At 39.3% G+C, this 19,125-nt stretch overlaps 1 protein-coding gene and 1 pseudogene across 4 annotated transcripts in view; one reads left to right on the forward strand and one right to left on the reverse strand.

Moving 5' to 3' along the window:
- GHR (growth hormone receptor) overlaps nucleotides 1–19,125 on the forward strand; it is a 603,240-nt gene that overhangs the window by 580,233 nt on the left and 3,882 nt on the right. For all 4 annotated transcript variants that reach the window (XM_032415198.1, XM_032415199.1, XM_032415197.1 and 1 more), the window contains exons 6-8: nucleotides 1,495–1,673; nucleotides 10,408–10,573; nucleotides 14,434–14,524. In XM_032415198.1, coding sequence (XP_032271089.1) covers nucleotides 1,495–1,673; nucleotides 10,408–10,573; nucleotides 14,434–14,524 — 436 coding nt within the window. The remainder of the gene's footprint in view (nucleotides 1–1,494; nucleotides 1,674–10,407; nucleotides 10,574–14,433; nucleotides 14,525–19,125) is intronic.
- On the reverse strand, nucleotides 8,680–10,369 carry LOC116639092 (annotated as a pseudogene).

The raw sequence follows: 19,125 nt of genomic DNA on the forward strand, positions 1-19,125 counted from the left end.
TTTGCAACATCTCAGAAGAACTGTGGAATACAGCACATGGCAGGATGTACAGAGGGAAGGGGGAGCTTGTTATGATGCTTATAACAGTGGTACAAGCCCTCTCAGAAAGGACCATGTTCCATATCTTCTATTTAAAGTAGAAAGGGGAGTTTTTAAGATGAAACATGAGTAATAAGTTGAAATTTTTCGACCAAAAACATTTTTAATATTTTGGTCTCTTCGAGGGTTAAACTTCAGCTATCGGAATTCCTCAGTCCCCAACAAATCCAGAAGGGCGAAGCATTACTGTCCTGATTGTAGCCATATGCAACTCAGCTATTTTGCAGATCCCTCCAATTTAATTTCCAAAATGTGGTCATTATTAGTCATATTTGGATTCCCTGTTTTTTTAAAGTTGTGTCCACTCTACAGGAGTCAATATCATGCTCCTTCACAGTAAGGTCTGTTTTCACTCTGGTTGAATGAAAGAGCTTCCCCTTTTGGCCACCAGATTTTAACAGCCAGTTAGAGCTCCTCACACTTATATCTGTAGGCAATTCTCTGGCCAACCCTAGGGATCCAGACTGTGCAACACTCTAGGTGACCTTCTACAAACAGTAGAAAAGAAAGTAAATCTTACTCTGTATCTACAAGTGACTTTTGAAAACCTCAGTACTGAGACCCAAAGAGGAATAATTTATCAGGAACTATCTAGAATGTAAATTTAGGTATAGTTCCTAGCTTGGGAATCCGTATTTCTCTTCAACGGTCTTTGGGAAATTGTAGTCTTTGCAGTTCTGCAGAATACAGCTGACTTACCAGAGAATGTACAGTATGTCAATAGAAACCAAGCAAAACACTATTTCAGATTGTTCATATGTGGTTAAGTAAGAGACAGAAAACCCTGACTCATCACCATTTGAGAGAAGAGTACAATGCCTTCCTTCTTATGTCTGAAAAAATCATCACATGTGGCTAGGAAGACAACAAGCTAAGGAGCATTAGCTGAGGGTTTGGAAGAATTGTTCTAATAGCAATACAGAAATTAATAAGACAAGATCCTTGCCCTAGGTAATAAACAATTTGGAATAAAAAAGATTTCTCTATCCCTAGTTCCAAAACAGCCACATGTTTAAATACTCTAGGTCTTTGTGACTCTGTTCTTCAGTTTCGAGTTACAATGAATTCCGTTGCCAAAATCCCAAAGCATTAATCCTATCAGGGCTAAAAGAAATGTAAGACATGGCAGATCCTCAAGAAAAATTTTAGATCAGATTTTAAACTTGAAAAGGAATTTTTTGTAGGGGTTTTCTTCAAAGTTAAAAACAGATCATACTCAAGTCAAAAAAAAATGATACTCTTATACAGTGAGAGTATAATAAGAATATTGGAAGAATTCAGGGTATGAATAATAAAAATGCATAAAGTAATTGGTCTCTTCAGAAAAAAAAAACACTCCATTAAATCAGGCTGTTCCTGTCTGTCTGTGCACTAACTCTCTGTCAAAATGCACAGTGCAACCAGATCCACCCATCGGCCTCAACTGGACTTTACTGAACATCAGTTTAACGGGCATTCATGCCGATATCCAAGTGAGATGGGAACCACCACCCAATGCAGATGTTCAGAAGGGATGGATAGTCCTGGAGTATGAACTGCAATACAAAGAAGTAAATGAGTCCCAGTGGAAAACGGTAAGATATCATTACATATCACACTTTAAAAGGCTTTGCCTTTTCTTCTTTTTATATCAACAACACCTCTCTCATTTACAATTAGACTTCCTTTTGACCTAATTCCACATGCTCATGCTATAGACTCCATATTTTCTAATTTGAGAAAAACAGACATAATCAGTAAAATGCCATCTTGGAATTCTGTCCAACAGCAGATGCTTACATGCAGCTTCTATGGAAGCCTAAGGAAGGAAAGGAAAACTATCTCCCCAGTCATCCTCAGTGGCCTGTTTAACTTTTGAACAAAGTTGTATACTCTAGCTACTTAAGCTATCTTTGAGGATGTGGCTAAACATGGGAAGAGTCATGATCAAGGTCAACAGTGAGCTATGGCTACATATTCTCCCAGGATTTTAGTTGCTAGTATTTACAAGACCCCCATTAAAGTAAGTTCATAAGTGACTCCAGGAAGGAAACAGAGGAAGGGAGTTTGTCCCCTAGAGGTCTCAGAAGGATGTTTTGTTACATACCTCAGGGAAGAATCGAGCTAATCGGTTTTTATGTAGGCAAGTAGCACGGTGGTGGTTGACCTCTGAACTCCTTACGTCCTTGACAAATATATGGGAACTAGGCACTTAGATAAGTTCCACATGGCGCACAACAAGGAGAAAAACAGGATTATCTTGCTGCTCCCAGTATAACTAATTCTAAATCAGTCTAACCACAGAGTCGTAGCCCTGGCCAAGCCAAGTGGTTTCTGGCCTGTCAGCAGGTCGTGCCCTGTGGCCTGGCAGATTCACTCCCAGAATTTTGAGACACCAGGCCTTGTCCGTTCAGGGATCTGCTGAAAAAGAAGCCAATTTTGTCATTAAAGTTAAGTTTCGAGCAGCTGTGAACAGTTAAATACTGGGCTTTGAGGTGCTGTTTTCAGCATTATTTTAATTTAGATATCTGTTCCATTAACTTGGTGCAAAAAAGCCCGGTTGGTGGCTGAGTCAAAGAAGACTTTCTAAACTCAAGTTTCAGTCAAACATGTATTCAGCAACCAGATATTGAAATAACTACCGTGCACAAGGCACCGTGCCAGGAGCCCCAGGGAGCAGTTCTCAGAGTGTGAACTTGTGCAAGCCCTGAGGGTCCCTGAGACCCTTTCAGGGAGTCCACAAGGTCAAGACTGTTTTCCTACTAATACTGAAAGGTTATTTCCCTTTTTCACCGGGTTGAGATCTGTAGCGATGGTGGGAATACTGCTGCCAGCTGAGCACAATCAAGGCGGTCACTCCAAACTGCGCTGACCGTCACCGCGCTCGCCAACCCCCGTGCGCGCTCACCAACCTCTGCGCTTACGGTAACGGGAGAAAGCCAGCCTCACATAAAGATTGTCTTGATGAAGCTGCACATTTTATTAATTTTATTAAATCTCAACCTTTGATGACATAGCTTTTTAATATCCTGGGTGACACATGTTGAGGACACATAACGCACTTCTGCGGGTACTGAGGGGCCGATGGTTGTCTTAATGAGGCATGCAAATAGCCGAGTTGCTCGCTGCACCAGCTGCTTTTTTGCACGGAACACCATTTTCACTTGAAAGAACAACTGATAAACTAAAAGATGGTTATTCATAGTGAAGTTGGCAAACATTTCTTGAAAAAGAATGAAGTGGGCTTATCAGTCCAAGAAAAACGGTCAACAATAATTGTTACCAATGAAACTTGAGCTTTCAAAGGAAAATTCGAGTTTTGGAAAACTTGAATCTGATCCGCAGCAGTGAGCTTGAGAGCTTTCCCAGTCTTTGAAGACTTTCCTGACGAGATCAATGGTGATATTAGCTAAAGTGATTTTTTATATTGTATAATAAAATGTGTGAACATTTAGAAAATTTGCATAACTCAATGAGCCAATATTTTCCAAATGACTAATACATGATGTAACCAAAATCATGCATGGGGAAATGATCCATTCAAAGTGCTAGGTGGAAAGGTGGATTTTAATGTAGCAAGATACGAAAGATTCATTGATACAGTTTCAGATTCCACATTGCAACTAACCTTAAGTAACTACCGTGCTTACCATGCTAGTTCGATCTGTAGTCCTATCTGACTGGATTAATCCATCTCCCAAAAAAGGTCTTAGGCCTCTGGTGTTTGATGTGTCTCATCCATTCTTGGCCCTGGAGCCAGAGTGATCATTCTAAAACACACTTGCTCGCTTAAAATTCTTTTCATAAACACTCAAAAATATGCACACACTTAAATCCACTTTTTACTTGTATGATTCTATGAGTCTTGACAGATCCATAGGGCTTGGTAGCTACCACCACAATCAGGATAGAGAACAACTTATCATAACCTTCATCCTCTCCCAAACCTGAACCCTTGGCAACCACTGATCTGCTCATCTCTGTAGTTTTGCCTTTTCCAGGCAGTCATTGGAATGGAATGATATAACAACTAACCTTTGACTCTGGCTTCCTTCACTCCTCATAATGCATATGAGATTCCTATTGCTGAGTGTAACATTCCTTTTTATCACTGAGAGTGTTTCATCGAACTGTAAAACTGGTCAGGCTCACTCTCTGTTTCACATGGTGGTTGTGAGTATTAAAAAAAATTCCATTTGGTGGAAGCTAGTTGAAAAATAGAAAAGACCAGATCAATGTCAACACCCGAGGGCACTTAGCACAGCGGTTCCACAGCGGTTCCACCCTGACCTCATTTCTACATTCCACACTTGGACATATCCACTGGGATGCCTCAGGGGCTCTCAAAAAAGCAACGTGTTCAAACCTCCTCCTACCTCCCTAGTCTCCCCCTCTCAGTAAATGACAACATGTCCATACAGTTGTTCAAATTTAATCCAGAATATTGTCCTGACATCTATCGGTATCTTATTCTTCTTACTCCTTAGCTCTGAATAATCACCAATTCCTATTGATTCGTGCTCTGAATTATATCATGGACTGGTGTCATTATTGTGTCTTCTCTGGATCACCTCAACAGCCTCCTGTGCAATGTCTCTGTTCCCACTCCTTCCCCACTCTGAACCACTTTCCATGGAGCAGAGTGATATTTGCAAAATTCATAGATTTCTTTATTAAATAACAAGATTTCTGAGATGTCTATCTATATAGACATGTCTATAAGCAAATATTTTCCTACTTTCTTTATCCAACAGAAAGTCACAATTATTCTGAACTATCCCCAGGACTGAATTTTTCTGTAGGCAGTCATATTTAATACTATAGGGTAAGATGTGTCAATGGGCACTTTTCCAAAATTAACATTTCTTAGAAACTTAAACTACTGCTTGTTGAGTTTTGGTATTAGTGTTGAAGACTATCCACATGGGTGCCTGGCTGGCTCAGTCAGCAGAGGATGTGACTCTTGATCTTGGGGTTATAAGTTCGAGCCCCACATTGAGTATGGTTACTTCAAAATAAAATCTTTTTTTAAAAAAAGAAGAAGAATATCCACAATTTTCTGAAAAGGCTATTAAAATATCCCACCTTTTCTTCACTATATATCTGTGTGAGACCAGATTCTATTCAATGCACTTCAACCAAAACAACACAAAAGATTTAATGCAAATTTAATACAGAAGCAGATGTGGCTTCTATTCTCCGCCATCATTGTGTGTGCGGTTGACTATTCCTCACCATGTCTTCTCACAAGACTTTCAGGATCAAGCGATTCCTGGCCAAGAAACAAAAGCAGAACCATCACATTCCCTAGTGGATTTGGATGAAAATTGGTAAAATCAGGTACAACTCCAGGAGGAAGCATTGGAGAAGAACCAAGCTTTGTCTCTAAGGGATTGCACATGAGATGGCACACATATTTCTGCTGCATGAAGGCAGGTGTTCCTATCCTATTACTCTGTAAACATCACTACTACCTGAAGAATACGCATGTTTTATCAGGCAAATTATTTTTCTCTGTTACTCTGCTTCTGCCATAGTAGGTTGGCTCAGTAATAAATATGTGAGACCTTTTGTTAGAAAAAAAAAATACAGAAGCAGATGTAAAAATACAGCCATCTTGTATGAAGCCAGCCATTAAAGAGACTTGCCAAAATGTAAAAATGTAAAACAGTGTCACTCTTCTCACAAAATTATATGTTGTTTTGGAGAATACAATAATTTTTTAAAAATTAATATTATTTTAATTTTAAAATTTAAAAAATTTCTGTTTCAGTTTCTAAATGGTGAATAGGGATAAGCATAACCCAAATAAACCAAAATCTTTAGGCTTCTCAGTAATTTTTAAGGGTAAAAAGGAGTCCTGAAACAAAAAGTTTGACTATCCAGGAAAAGCAAAGATGTGAATCCAAACGTTAGCATTCATAGATTTACTAATCATAGTTTCAACCCTGAAAGTCCAGTGATCTAGCTATATGTCAGCTGATGCACAGATACGAAGCTCGTACCCTGAGCCAGGTCCATGGGAGCATGGGACTTAGTCAATTGACCATTCAGGTGTGCATCCCAGCTTGGCTTTGTCACACTTTTTATTGCATCTCTGCTAAATCTCATTAGATAGTCCAAAGGGGTCAGTTAACTTTTACTTCACTTAACTTGTGTAAGTGAAGTTACGTCTTCATGGCATTTCTTACAAGGGTCTCAGACAGAGTTGTCATGAATACCAAGAGTTTATCTGTTAAGACTTGACCTCTGCTGAAGAAATTGACAGTCTAATTGGTTACAAGCACAAGTGCCATAAGCTTAAAAACAAGTGAGGTTCATAAGTAGAGGGGGAAAAGCTAGTGTTTGTTGCATGTATCAGGAATCCAGGTTATGACTGACAATGTGGAATTTTGTGTTACGGTGCCTTTTTTTTAAATTAAATGCATTTTGAATATAAAAGTGATACTAATGGTGATGTCGTTGTTTAAACTATTTACCTGCTAAATCAGGTTAAGAATTTAATGTTTTTTAAAGAAGTAATGAGTGGCAAAGAATTATCCACATTGTATGGGCCATCTCCTGAGCACCCACTCTATACCCAGTATTGTGCTGGGCTTTGGAAATGCAAAGATAATGAAGGCGTTGTTTGCTCCAGAGAATTTGCAGTGTAATATAGAAATTGGAGCAGTGTAATATAAGTATAAAAAGTAATCTAAGATGTGACTATCTGTCAGGATGAAGTAGGAAAAAGTGCCAGGAATGACATCTTAGAATAGCAACAATCCTTGCACTGAGGATTGGCTCATATAATCTTTAACAAGAACTCATAAGTTGCATAGGCATTCCCTCCGAGGCAGGTGGCAGGGCTCAGTGCAGGTGGTAGGAGCCATGTAAATGAAATCAGGTTTGGTGTGGCTGCTTTGGAGGGTTGAGGGAAGATAAAGGCGGGGGGGCAGAGATCAAATCACTGAGGGCCTCTTTTTGGTTTTGTCATTAGTGAAATCTGTAATGAAATAATACTGGTTACAATAACAGAAATTAGGGCTTCAAAACTGGACATACACGTTTTAAAGAAACCAATAAGATAAGTTTAAAATTCAGAATCTTGCCTTTAAAAAAGCATTTTAGGCATGCAAATATATCATATATTAAGAAGCTTCAGGGGCGCTTGGGTGGCGCAGTTGGTTAAACTCTTGGTTTCAGCTCAGGTCATGATCTCAGGGTTGTGAAATCAAGCCCCGCATCGGGCTCCATGCTCAGCACAGAGTCTGTTTGGGTTTCTCTCTCTCTCTCCCCTGCCCCTCACTCCCCACCCCATGTGAGCTCACGCGTGCACACGCACGCACACACTCTCTCTCTCTAAAATAAATGAATAAATCTTAAAAAAAAAAAAAAAAAGAAGCTTCAATAAAAAGATACAAACTAACCATCCCATATACACATGGGAAAAAATAGGGACCTTGTGAGTAGAAACTGAGGTGAAAGGAAATTTATTTTAGAAGCTGCAGGCCCAGCCTCTGACTTAATAAAACAAATTATGAGAATCTTTTTAATGTGAAAACTCCATGCTGTTGAAAATATAAGTGTTCCTAGTTTTCTGTAAATAGGAGCAAGGTGTTCTATCTGAAAGCATATGAAAAACCCATATTGAATACCTGCTTTGAGTATTTGACTTGAAGGAAAACACTGTCATTAGTTGGGCCTACCTCTTTCATAGCCTTATGTCTAATAGCCGTACTACCCTTCCCCTGGAAGGTAAAAGAATATCGTGACCTTAAGGGTTGTGGGACCTTGATTTTTATTACCAATGACACTAGTGACATTTCTTTTGCAAATTTTGAATAGGAAACCATTTGAGGTAACTTTAAGCCCTCTAGAATATGCAGAATAGGTATGTAGTTCCTTCTAATAGAATAACTTAGACAATTATGGTTTTTCTAGGACCCTTTCCAACTCTGTGATCTTATGAATGACTACCCAGAATTTCCAAAGAACAAACTGTGCACATGTGTGTGTATATTTGACTATGATTTGTTTTGGTGTGGAAATATGGGTTTTTTTCCTGTTCTTATGTCTTCATACAAAACTATAATATCCCAAAGGGTAGGCAACATATCCGTAATTTTCTTTATAGCTCCACCCAACTAGAGGGTATTATGCTGAGCGAAATAAGTCAATCAGAGAAAGACATGTATCATATGATCTCACTGATATGAGGAATTCTTAATCTCAGGAAACAAATTGAGGGTTGCTGGAGTGATGGGGGGTGGGAGGGATGGGGTGGCTGGGTGATAGACATTGGGGAGGGTATGTGCTATGGTGAGTGCTGTGAATTGTGTAAGATTGATGAATCACAGACCTGTACCTCTGAAACAAATAATACATTATATGTTAGAAAAAAAAAATAGTAGGAAGGGAAAAATGAAGGGGGGGAATTGGAGGGGGAGATGAACTATGAGAGACTATGGACTCTGAGAAACAAACTGAGGGTTCTAGAGGGGAGGGGGTTGGGGGGATGGGTTAGCCTGGTGATGGGTATTAAAGAGGGCACGTATTGAATGGAGCACTGGGTGTTATACGCAAACAATGAATCATGGAACACTACATCAAAAACTAATGATGTAATGTATGGTGATTCACATAACATAATAAAATTTTAAAAATAATTCTATTATGCTTTGATTGTATAGAATATCTGACAGCCTAGTACAAACACATAGCTGCATTTCTTTAAACAAGTCTATTATATCTTGGGTTATACCAAAATAACTTTGAGGACTGTGATCCATGTAACAGACTTTGATTTTCCTTTAAGTAGCAAACTTCTTCAGTGCGTTTTATTTTTTCCCTATTAGAACCTTTTATTCTGAATTTGCTGGTGCTTTAAGAAAAGGGCTTTGCCCATAATTCATTGGGCCCTGAACTTATGACACCAACTTGTATTTGGCCAATTAGGAACATGGCCAAACTGCATTCTTCTTGGGTCTATTCAGTTAATAAATGGCACTTAATTGATGGTTTCTTTCATATAATCTTTACCAAGAACTCATAAGTTGCATTGATTATGCCCCAAGAGATGAGAGACCGATGGTAATTCAGGTGAGCACCTCTGAAAAGATTTGTCAGCTTCCTGTCCCACTCTAGCCAGATTTTCTGGAAAACCTTGGAAAATGACTGAAATTCCCCACCAATCTGAGACTGCAGATGAGTTTTCACAACATTAACTGGGAAAACAAGATTCCGAACAAGGCACCCAACAGACCTCCACAGATAGAATCATTGTGTAAATGAGTGCTGTGAGTGGTTGCGGTAGGCAGATGCTCCTTAATGGGACCTCGAAGGCCAAAGAAAAGACATTGCTGAATCCATTACAGAAAAGAACAGGTACCAAGCCTCGATAATACTCTCACTCCATGGCATCTGAGTGCCTTGAAAGCCTGGTAAGTGTTTGTAAATTTGTCATTATGCTTGTGGTCTTGAAGCAATGTCTGAACTTTTTCCATTGGAGTGAAAATTGCTTCTGTTGTCCCTGCAAGGAGTGCGGCCACACTGTGGGTCGCAAACTCGTGGGGTACTGATGTGTTGTCAGAGAAGGCAAGATGAGTCCTCGTACAGGCCAAACCCAAGTGCCCGTGTAGTTGTCTTCTGCATCAGTGGGGGCAGGGTCCCGCCGTACAAGTTTTGAAACCATCTCTCCTCGACTGAAGCACTGCGTCCCAGGTTTTGATTCCAGACAGCTGTTGCCAAAGAGCACCTTCCGAGTGGGAAATGGGATCGCCGCGTTGTTGAAAGCCGCACAGCAGCCGCAGACGTAATGCGTCATTTCACCGACATTTGCAATAGGAGGTGATAGACCTTGTTTCGAAGATGTTAGGATGGGCAGCCTCTTTCCAGGAGCTTCTGAATCCACCATGTGGCTTAAGAGCTTTCTTCTTCATGAAGGATATTTTTAACCTGTAACACCAACTGGGCCTGGTGTTTGGGAGGATGGTAGTTTTTGGATAACTTTCTCAATTTCTTCCATTGTTACTGGTCTGTTAGGTCCTTTCTTCTGCAGTCAGTTTTGATGCTGGATTTCCTGAAATATCCAGGCTCCATGACAGTCTTGCCGCAGAAAGAAAAATCAAATAGGCAATGGCAGCCATCTTTCTGCTCGATCATGCACCGCAGTGCCCAGGCCCGTGAGCGAGCCGCGCTGTGACCAACACCCAACACCCCCCCCAAGTGCATTTTAAAATATTATCTACAGAAATTCATTTTGAATACAAATGTAGAAACACCTTAATAGAGTTTATTGCCTCGAGTTGTGTCTCACTAACTGATCAGTTTTATATTTTGTCTTCAAAGATGGACCCTGTATTGTCAACATCAGTTCCAGTGTACTCGTTGAGGCTGGATAAAGAATATGAAGTGCGTGTGAGATCCAGACAACGAAATTCTGAAAAATATGGCGAGTTCAGTGAGGTGCTCTATGTAGCACTTCCTCAAATGAGCCCATTTGCATGTGAAGAAGGTAAAAGATTTAAAATGGCAGCCAACATGGCTTCTGTTAATAGAGTAATACATTGCCTCCATTGTCAGGGTGTTGTTCAGATCATGATCCATTAGCATCAAATGTCAGGGTGAGAGACCTCAAGTTCACTCTTTTTAACAGATGTTATTCATTACAAAAGTAGAAGGAGAACTTAGTCTGTGATGATTCAATTCAGGAAATGTCCGGGGGTAGATGTAAGTTAGAGAGGGGAAGATGCATTAAGGTATCAATGGGGGCTCTCTCTGGATATCAGAATTTCAGATGATTTTTCCTTTATACATTTCTATATTTCTAAAGATTTCTATAATGAGTTTGTTTTGCATTTATAGTCAGAAAAAAAAATGCTTTTCAAATGCATAGTGAAGAAATACTGGATCCATATGGATGGATGGATATGTAACATCTAAGAGAAAGCCTAATACTGTGTCAGCATAGGTAGTCAATGGCAGCTGCTTATCGGCTTTAGAAAGGTTAGATATGGCTTTTACCTGGAGACAGGCTTCATAAGTAGCATGCTAGTCATGTGCAGAATGACATGGAATATTTGAAGATCCTATGTAAGAAAAATACAAAGATAATGCAAGTTCAAAGAAATGAGATCTATGAATTCAGAATAAAAGAATTAGAACTTTAGAGACAGAAATAAAGAAGTCTGCTTAACAATGAACAGTAAGTATATAAAATTATCACTCCCACACGGGTATTAGCTGTGGTGCTTCTACAATGAAGCACAGAAAGTTTACAGGGCTATGTATGAGGAGCTGAGGCTTGCTGATGAAACAATCACAAGCTATGGAGAAATTAAATTTCTATTTGTGCATTGATGATGCTACAGATAAGAACCCATGATACTAGAGAGTGCGTAAATGAAAATGCCGGTAGCACCGTTTTTTCTAAGCTCTAGTTAACGGGCTTGTTCTTTTAAACAATATTTGATATAATGAAATTCTGATTTAAAAGGTACATTTGCGGGGTGCCTGGGTGGCTCAGTCGGTTAAGCGTCTGTCTTTGGCTCAGGTCGTAATCTCAGGGTCCTGGGATCAAGCGCCTCGTTGGGCTTCCTGCTCAGCAGGGAGTCTGCTTCTCCCTCTCCCTCTGCCCCTCCCCCTGTTTGTGCTCTCTCTCTCTCTCTCTCTCTCTCTCAAATAAAATCTTTAAAAAATAGTAATAAAATAAAAAGTAAAAAAATAAAATTACATTTGCCACACACCCTTGAAGCTGATTGTGATGCTATTTAATTCAATTAAGCATAGATCTTTTAACTGGTTCTTCCTTCCATGTTTAAAAAAAAAATGAAGTTCTAGCTTTGTTATGTTCCTGAATATGGTATTGATATAAACTTACAGATATCACAAGATACAAAATGGCATTCTCTCCTCCACTAACTCTTTATAATATCCATCATATCTCCCTTGGGGATTTTAATAACTGAATAAGAAAATAAATATAACAAAGGAATATTACAACATAAAATCCTACTTTTAATAAAGCAACATTCAAGTAAATTCCACCTGTCTTTTCGTGTAAAACAGATAACCCTGATGAAGAGGTAGAGTAAAGGGAACCCTCCTGCACTCTTGGTGGGAAGGTAAATTGGAGCAGCCACTCGGGAAAACAGTATGGAGTCTTAAGAATAGAGTATTAAAACATGGAGTGTTGGGGCGCCTGGGTGGCTCAGTCGTTAAGCGTCTGCCTTCGGCTCAGGTCATGATCCCAGGGTCTGGGATCAAGCCCCACATCGGGCTCCTTGCTTGGCGGGAAGCCTGCTTCTCCCTCTCCCACTCCCCCTTCTTGTGTTCCCCCTCTCGCTGTCTCTCTCTGTCAAATAAATAAATAAAATCTTAAAAAAAAAAAAATGGACTGTTAAAAATAGAAATACCATACAATCCAGTAACTCCAATGAGTTAAAAATAGAAATACCATAGAATCCAGTAACTCTACTATTGGGTATTTACCCAATGAAAACACCAATTTGGGGGTGCCTGGGTGGCTCAGTTGGTGAAATGTCTGCCTTCAGCTCAGGTCATGATCTCAGGGTCCTGGGATGGAGCCCTGCATCCAGGTCCTTGATCAGCAGGGAGTCTACCTCTCCCTGTCCCTCTCCCTCTGCCCTTCCCCACCTCTCTCTCTCTCTCTCTCTGTTTCAAATAAATAAATAAAATCTTAAAAAAAAAAAAAAAGGGTGCCTGGGTGGCTCAGTTGGTTAAGCAACTGCCTTCAGCTCAGGTCATGATCCCAGAGTCCTGGGATCAAGTCCCGCAGCAGGGAGCCCGGTTCTCTCTCTGACCCCACCCCCTCTTGTGGTCTCTCTCTCAAATAAATAAAATAAAATCTTTAAAAAAAGAAAAAGAAAACACCAATTTTATCCATTCACCTACTGATGGGCATTTAGGCTGCTTCTATATCTTGGCTGTTATAAATAATACTGCAATGAGCATGGGAGATAGATAGATAGATCACATCTTCTTTATCCATTATGGAATATTAGCCATAATAAGAATGAAATCTCACATTCACAACAACATAGATGAAGCTAGAGGGTATTATGCTAAGTGAAATAAGTAGCACAGAGAAAGACAAATACCCTATGATTTCATTTATATGTGTAATCTAAAAAACCAAAATAAATGAACAACAAAGCAAAACAGAAACAGACTCATAAATACAGAAAACAAACTGATGGTTGCCAGAGGGGAGGACATGTGGGAGGACAGGTGAAATAGATGAAGGGGATTAAGAGGTACAGACTTCCAGTTACAAAATAAATAAGTCACAGGGATGAAAATTACAGCATAGGGAATGTAGACAATGATATCGTAATAACGTTGCATGGTGACAGGTGGTAACTACAGTTATCATGGTGAGCACTGGATAATGTATAAAATTGTTGAATCCCTATGTTGTACACTTGAAACTAATAGAACACTGTATATCAACTATATTTCAGTTAAAAAGTGGAGAACACTGGGAACTTACTGCAGACAGCTGGTAGGCACTTGGTCTTAAGAAATGAAATTGAAGTTTTATGAACAGATTGCCCCAATTCTGCTACCAAGTAGAAGATAGGAGCCCCAGTAGTGATCTTTTTCTATCAAAGGATATTTTGTAACCTGTAAAATATATGTCTGCATGTCTAAGAAGTTTCAGTCATGATTCAAAAATAGAACTCTGCCCCCATCCTTTTGATGGATCCTTAGTCTGGAGGATAAAAAATTATTACCATACGTAAGATAGATAGATAGATGATAGATAGATAGACAGATAGATAGATAGATAGATAGATAGATAGATAGGGAGGGAGGGAGGGAGGGAAGCAAGGAAGGAAGGGAGGGAAGAAGAGAGGAAGGAAAGAAGAGTGGAGGGGAGGGGAAGGGAAAGGAGAGAAGGGGATATGAGGAGAGGAGGAAGGGAAGGGAACGGAAAGGGAGGGAAGGAGGGAGGGAAGGAAGGACCAAGTGGACATCATTTGGGTAAAGTAGTAAATTGACAAACAGCATTTTTTTTCTAGAGCTGAATCTCTAATGATACACCCTGAACACATAAGGTGCTTAAAACAGTTGTTGTGGACATTTTATATAAACATGGATTGTGCTTAAACTGTTTGCTTTTTCTGCATTTTGATTTTTTTTTCACATGTGAAAAAATTTGAAGAAGTGGACAGAAACGTTCATGAAACAGAAAATACTCCTACATCATTACATTCTGTTATCAAGAGAAATCATTGACTTTACTAGATGAATACAAATTAAGAAATATTTTTTATGTGAAAAAAGAAAGTGAAATGTAAACGTCAGCTATTCCTAATTCTATGAGTGAGATAATATTCTTGTGTGTTTCAGATTTCCAGTTTCCATGGTTCCTAATTATTATCTTTGGAATATTTGGGCTAACGATGATATTATTTTTATTCATATTTTCTAAACAGCAAAGGTAGGTGTGAAAAAGTCTATTTAGATGTTTTTGCCAGTGTTCAGATTTTCAAATGTGTTTCCACTTGTTATTTGATATTTCCTTTGCAAATCATGAGTGAAAATTTTAATTAATGCAGTAAAATGTTATCACTAGTTATACATTTACCACTTTGTTGTGTTCATCATAGAGAATTCCTGGGTGTCTGTTCTATCTGGGAAGTTGTATAGGACATAAGGAGGCTGAGGCTAGTGGCCACACACCTTGTGATCGGCACCTCCTTAACAAAACTGTCATCTCAGAGCTGCCCCTTGATCTCTTCTAAGTCCTAAAGGAACTGGCCCATTCATTCTAGGACAACGAGATGGCACTGAACCTTTAGCTAAGTTTGACACAGTTCTAATAGACAAGCAAATGTAAGTGGCAAAAGAAAGCCACCTAGATAATTCAATCTAATAAAACCATTCTAGACTTCATAGGATGGCGTTTTCAAGTAAATCTGGGTTTTATTGAAATTATTAAATTTTATTTAAATTATTACAAATAACCCACATTTGTAAACACAGCTAAAATTCTAAGTTTAAAGAGATTCTCTTCTGTATTCTCTTGGTGTCCCAAGACTCAGGTCCCAGTTATTCTGCCACCACTGTTTGATCTTGTTTGAGTCCCTTAACCTCTCTGGGCTACATGTTCTCATGGGTAATAAAAGCATGTTGGAGTATATGACCTTAAATTTCCCTGAGCTGTATGAGTTATCACTCTATTTTTCTTCCTGAAGGAAATTCCACACAGACTACAGGAAATTGTAATACAAAATACAGGAAAAGTTACCGGTACCAATTGCAAATTTTTTACATTTAGAGTATTTTTTAAGTCCCATGGGTTCATCCTGCCCCTTCTCCTAGAACAAGAGTGACTAACACTCCCAGTTTGCCTGGACCTTTCCTGGTTTGAGCACTGAAAGTCCTGTGTCCTGGAAAACTCCTCAGTTCCAGACAAACCAAGATGGTGGGTCACCCTACCTAGAACTGTAGACACTTTCTCCAGCTGAAGCCAAGAGGCATCTGCAAATCAAAACAGGATCTATGTGAATACATTGCAAAAGCTTTTTAATTAGAGTTGCATCTCCAGTTCTATAATGTAAACCAATGGGAAAGCAAAATTCATTCTGCAGAATTTCATTTTGCATCTAGCTTCTTATTTTATTTTAAAGATTTTTATTTATTTATTTATTTGACAGAGAGAGAGAGAGAGAGAGAGAGCACAAGCAGGGGGAGGGGCAGGCAGAGGGAGAGGGAGAAGCAGGCTCCCTGATGAGAAGGGAGCCCGACTCGGGGCTCAATCCCAGGACCCTGGGATCATGACCTGAGCAGAAGGCCGTTGCTTAACCAACTGAGCCACCCAGGCGCCCCTGCATCCTGCTTTTTAGCAACAATTTTTTATAAGCACAAGTATTATAAGGCAAGACAATACAGTTTCAGTTGTTTGGGGTAAAAATAGTAAACACATTTATAGACTCTTAAGTAATTTATGTATTTAAGTAATGCCAACAACAGAGGAGCCAAATTATTCTGTTGATTAATTTGAATGTATTGATCTGTACAGTTGATGGGCTAATTTATATGTAACTACAGTAGATAGACCCACTATGTATATAAAGTAATTCACTCTTAACATTAGCTGTCAATTTTGAGTCATTGTGAAGGCCATGTAAATTTGCTACGTTGTTTAATTATATTAGCTAACAATATTTCAAAGAAAAAATAATTCACTCAACAAAAAGGATTTTAAAGAAAATATCTTAACCTGTGTATAAAAGAGTGTTCCCTAAGGATAATGAAGTTTCTTAACTTTGACGCTTAGTCAGAATTACTGAATTGTAAAATTGTTCTGAAATCTTTATTGTACTCTCAAATTTCCTGTACTAAATTAAGTTCTTTGTAGAAAAGAATTAGTTTTGTTCTTCCATTTGCCAATAAAAACCCTTGTCATGGTCTCAATTTCCATGTTCCAATGAGAGTAGGAAATGGGAGAAAACAGTTGTCAGCAGGTGTGGAAAGAACACGAAGTTCTAATCATTAAAATGACCCTCCAAAGAACAAGGTACTTATGTCAGCCTTCCCCAGAACGTTAGGGCTCAAAAGGGCTTCAGGTCCTGCCTGTTGTTTGAAGTGTTGAGTCTGTGCCACTTTTCCTTTTCCAGATCATTAAGAATCAGCTGTAGCAAGATTTATAATGTAATTTGGATTTGAATAAAACGATAGCAGAGTCACAGAGGTTCATGCCAGGTTATCCGTATTCTATTTTCAGTCATTGCCACCATACGACATCCCAGCCTTTGAGCTGTTACTAACCAGGAAAGAAAGAACTGGATCGGCCTAAAACAGAAGTGGCAAACTGGCCACCCGAAAGCCAGACTCAGCCTGCTAGATCCTAATGTGTCGTTAATTTATGTTATATGGGGGCGCCTGGGTGGCTCAGTCATTAAGCGTCTGCCTTCGGCTCAGGTCATGATCCCAGGGTCCTGGGATCAAGCCCCACATCGGGCTCCCTGCTCAGCGGGAAGCCTGTTTCTCCCTCTCCCACTCCCCCTGCTTGTATTCCCTCTCTCACTGTCTCTCTCTCTCTCTGTCAAATGAATAAATAAAATCTTTAAAAAAAAAAAAAAATTTATGTTATATGGACTTGCTACAAAATGTTTACACGCTAGGGAATTTCCACACAAAAATCCAGATTTCCAGGGGGATCTTTACCAACTGAAAGATCTAGTGAAACTCAGTTGCATGGCAACCTGTGCTGAAACAGAGGACCAACCATTCCATTCGGGATGACTTTGCAACAGGCCTGCTTCATTCATTTGTGTGACCCGCTTGGGCCCTAAAGGCCGCAGGGCCCATCACCCTGGCATGAAGCCCACCGTAACGCCCAGATCCCTAGCATGTGCCTAAAAGAATCATCCTCTGCAAAAGCAAGAGGCACACATAACAAAGTCAAGCATCAGACATTCGGGAATCTTTGCTTCCTGTCATTACAATTGTGTTGCATTTCTCTATGTTTTTGACATTTAAAATATTCATTTAGAGATGCAGGGCCAAATAACACAGCAGGATGACAGAAGGCAAAGGGCCTGGGGTTTGGAGTTAGGTACTTTGGATTTGAGCCCAGCTGTGCCAAAAATTAGCGTGTGATTTGAATACATTCCTTAAATCTCTAAGCCTTTCCGCAGATAATGTTACCTGCCTCCCTGCTAGTTGTAAGAATTAAATGTGTGGTGTGTGGCTGACAAACTTGTTACATTAAAGGGCCAGAGAGTAAATTTTTAGGCTTCTGGGGCCGTGCAGTCTCGGTCACAGCTCCTCAGCTCTGCCACCGTGGCTTGAAAGCAGTCGTAACAATGTGTAAACTAATGAATATGACTGTGTTCCAAGAAAACTTTATTTACAAAAACAGCAGACCAGATTTGGCCTTCAGGCCATTTTTTGCCAGCCCACAGGTTAATGCAAAATATATCTTATGGAGTCTGGTTTATCGGAGGCATTCAAAAAAATGGTAGCAGTTATTATTAATAATTTGTGTTTTTCCTGTATCTTCTATTCATTGGTACAAATTTGTTTTAACACTTGCCCCACGAAGTAAACTTAGTGGAGAGCTACTTATAGCAATTTAAAAAACAGAATTTGGCTTATTCCTTGGTTAGGTAAAAAGGCAGATAGAAATATTCAGAGAATGGGTTCCCTATTGAATAGACTAGACTGTCTATTCACATTAAGTGGAATATCAGCTAATGTCCCAAAAGCAATTTATCATCGCTGCCCAACAGTGGCATCTCTGACTGGTAGGGTTTTTTAAAACAATAAATGAGTTGACTGGAATAGCTAATCTCTGAGCTTTTTTCCAGAGCTACAATGTTAATTTTAAGACATAAATTCTAGTTAGACTATTAATGAACTAGATAAGTATTCAGATTTATTCAAGAAGTGTTTATTGAATACCCTACGTGCCAGGAATTGTTCCAAGTACTAGGGATACGATAAAGTGCAAGACAGGGAGAATAGACATTGAAATGAATTATGGTCAAAAAAATAATTTAAAGGGGCGCCTGGGTGGCTCAGTTGGTTAAGCGTCTGCCTTCGGCTCAGGTCATGATCGCAGGGTCCTGGGATCAAACCCCACAGCGGGCTCTCTGCTCAGCAGGGAGTCTGTTTCTCCCTCTCCCTCTGCTTGCCACTCCCCCCCTGCTTGTGCTCTCTCTCTCTCTGTCAAATAAATAAATAAAATCTTTAAAAAATAATAAATATTTAGAACAGAAATTTTAAGTGCATCATAGAATTGGATATATAGATTCATACTGATCAGTTAGAACTAGTTATAATTTAGTCTTTCCCAAATGTAATGAACCCTGCAATGACACCTGGTTTATGAGGTCATCTTAGATAATTTTATAATTAACGTGAGCTGTGCGGTGCAAACTTAGCTCAGTTCAACCTTTTTTGAGGGTGCAAATAATTTTGACTTCATGTGAATTGGCTTTTCTTTCTTTTTCTTTCTTTTTCTTTCTTTCTTTCTTTTTCTTTCTTTCTTTCTTTCTTTCTTTCTTTCTTTCTTTCTTTCTTTCTTTCTTT

The sequence above is a fragment of the Phoca vitulina genome, unplaced genomic scaffold, assembly GCF_004348235.1.
Source record: "Phoca vitulina isolate PV1807 unplaced genomic scaffold, GSC_HSeal_1.0 scaffold17, whole genome shotgun sequence".
Classification (NCBI taxonomy): domain Eukaryota; kingdom Metazoa; phylum Chordata; class Mammalia; order Carnivora; family Phocidae; genus Phoca; species Phoca vitulina.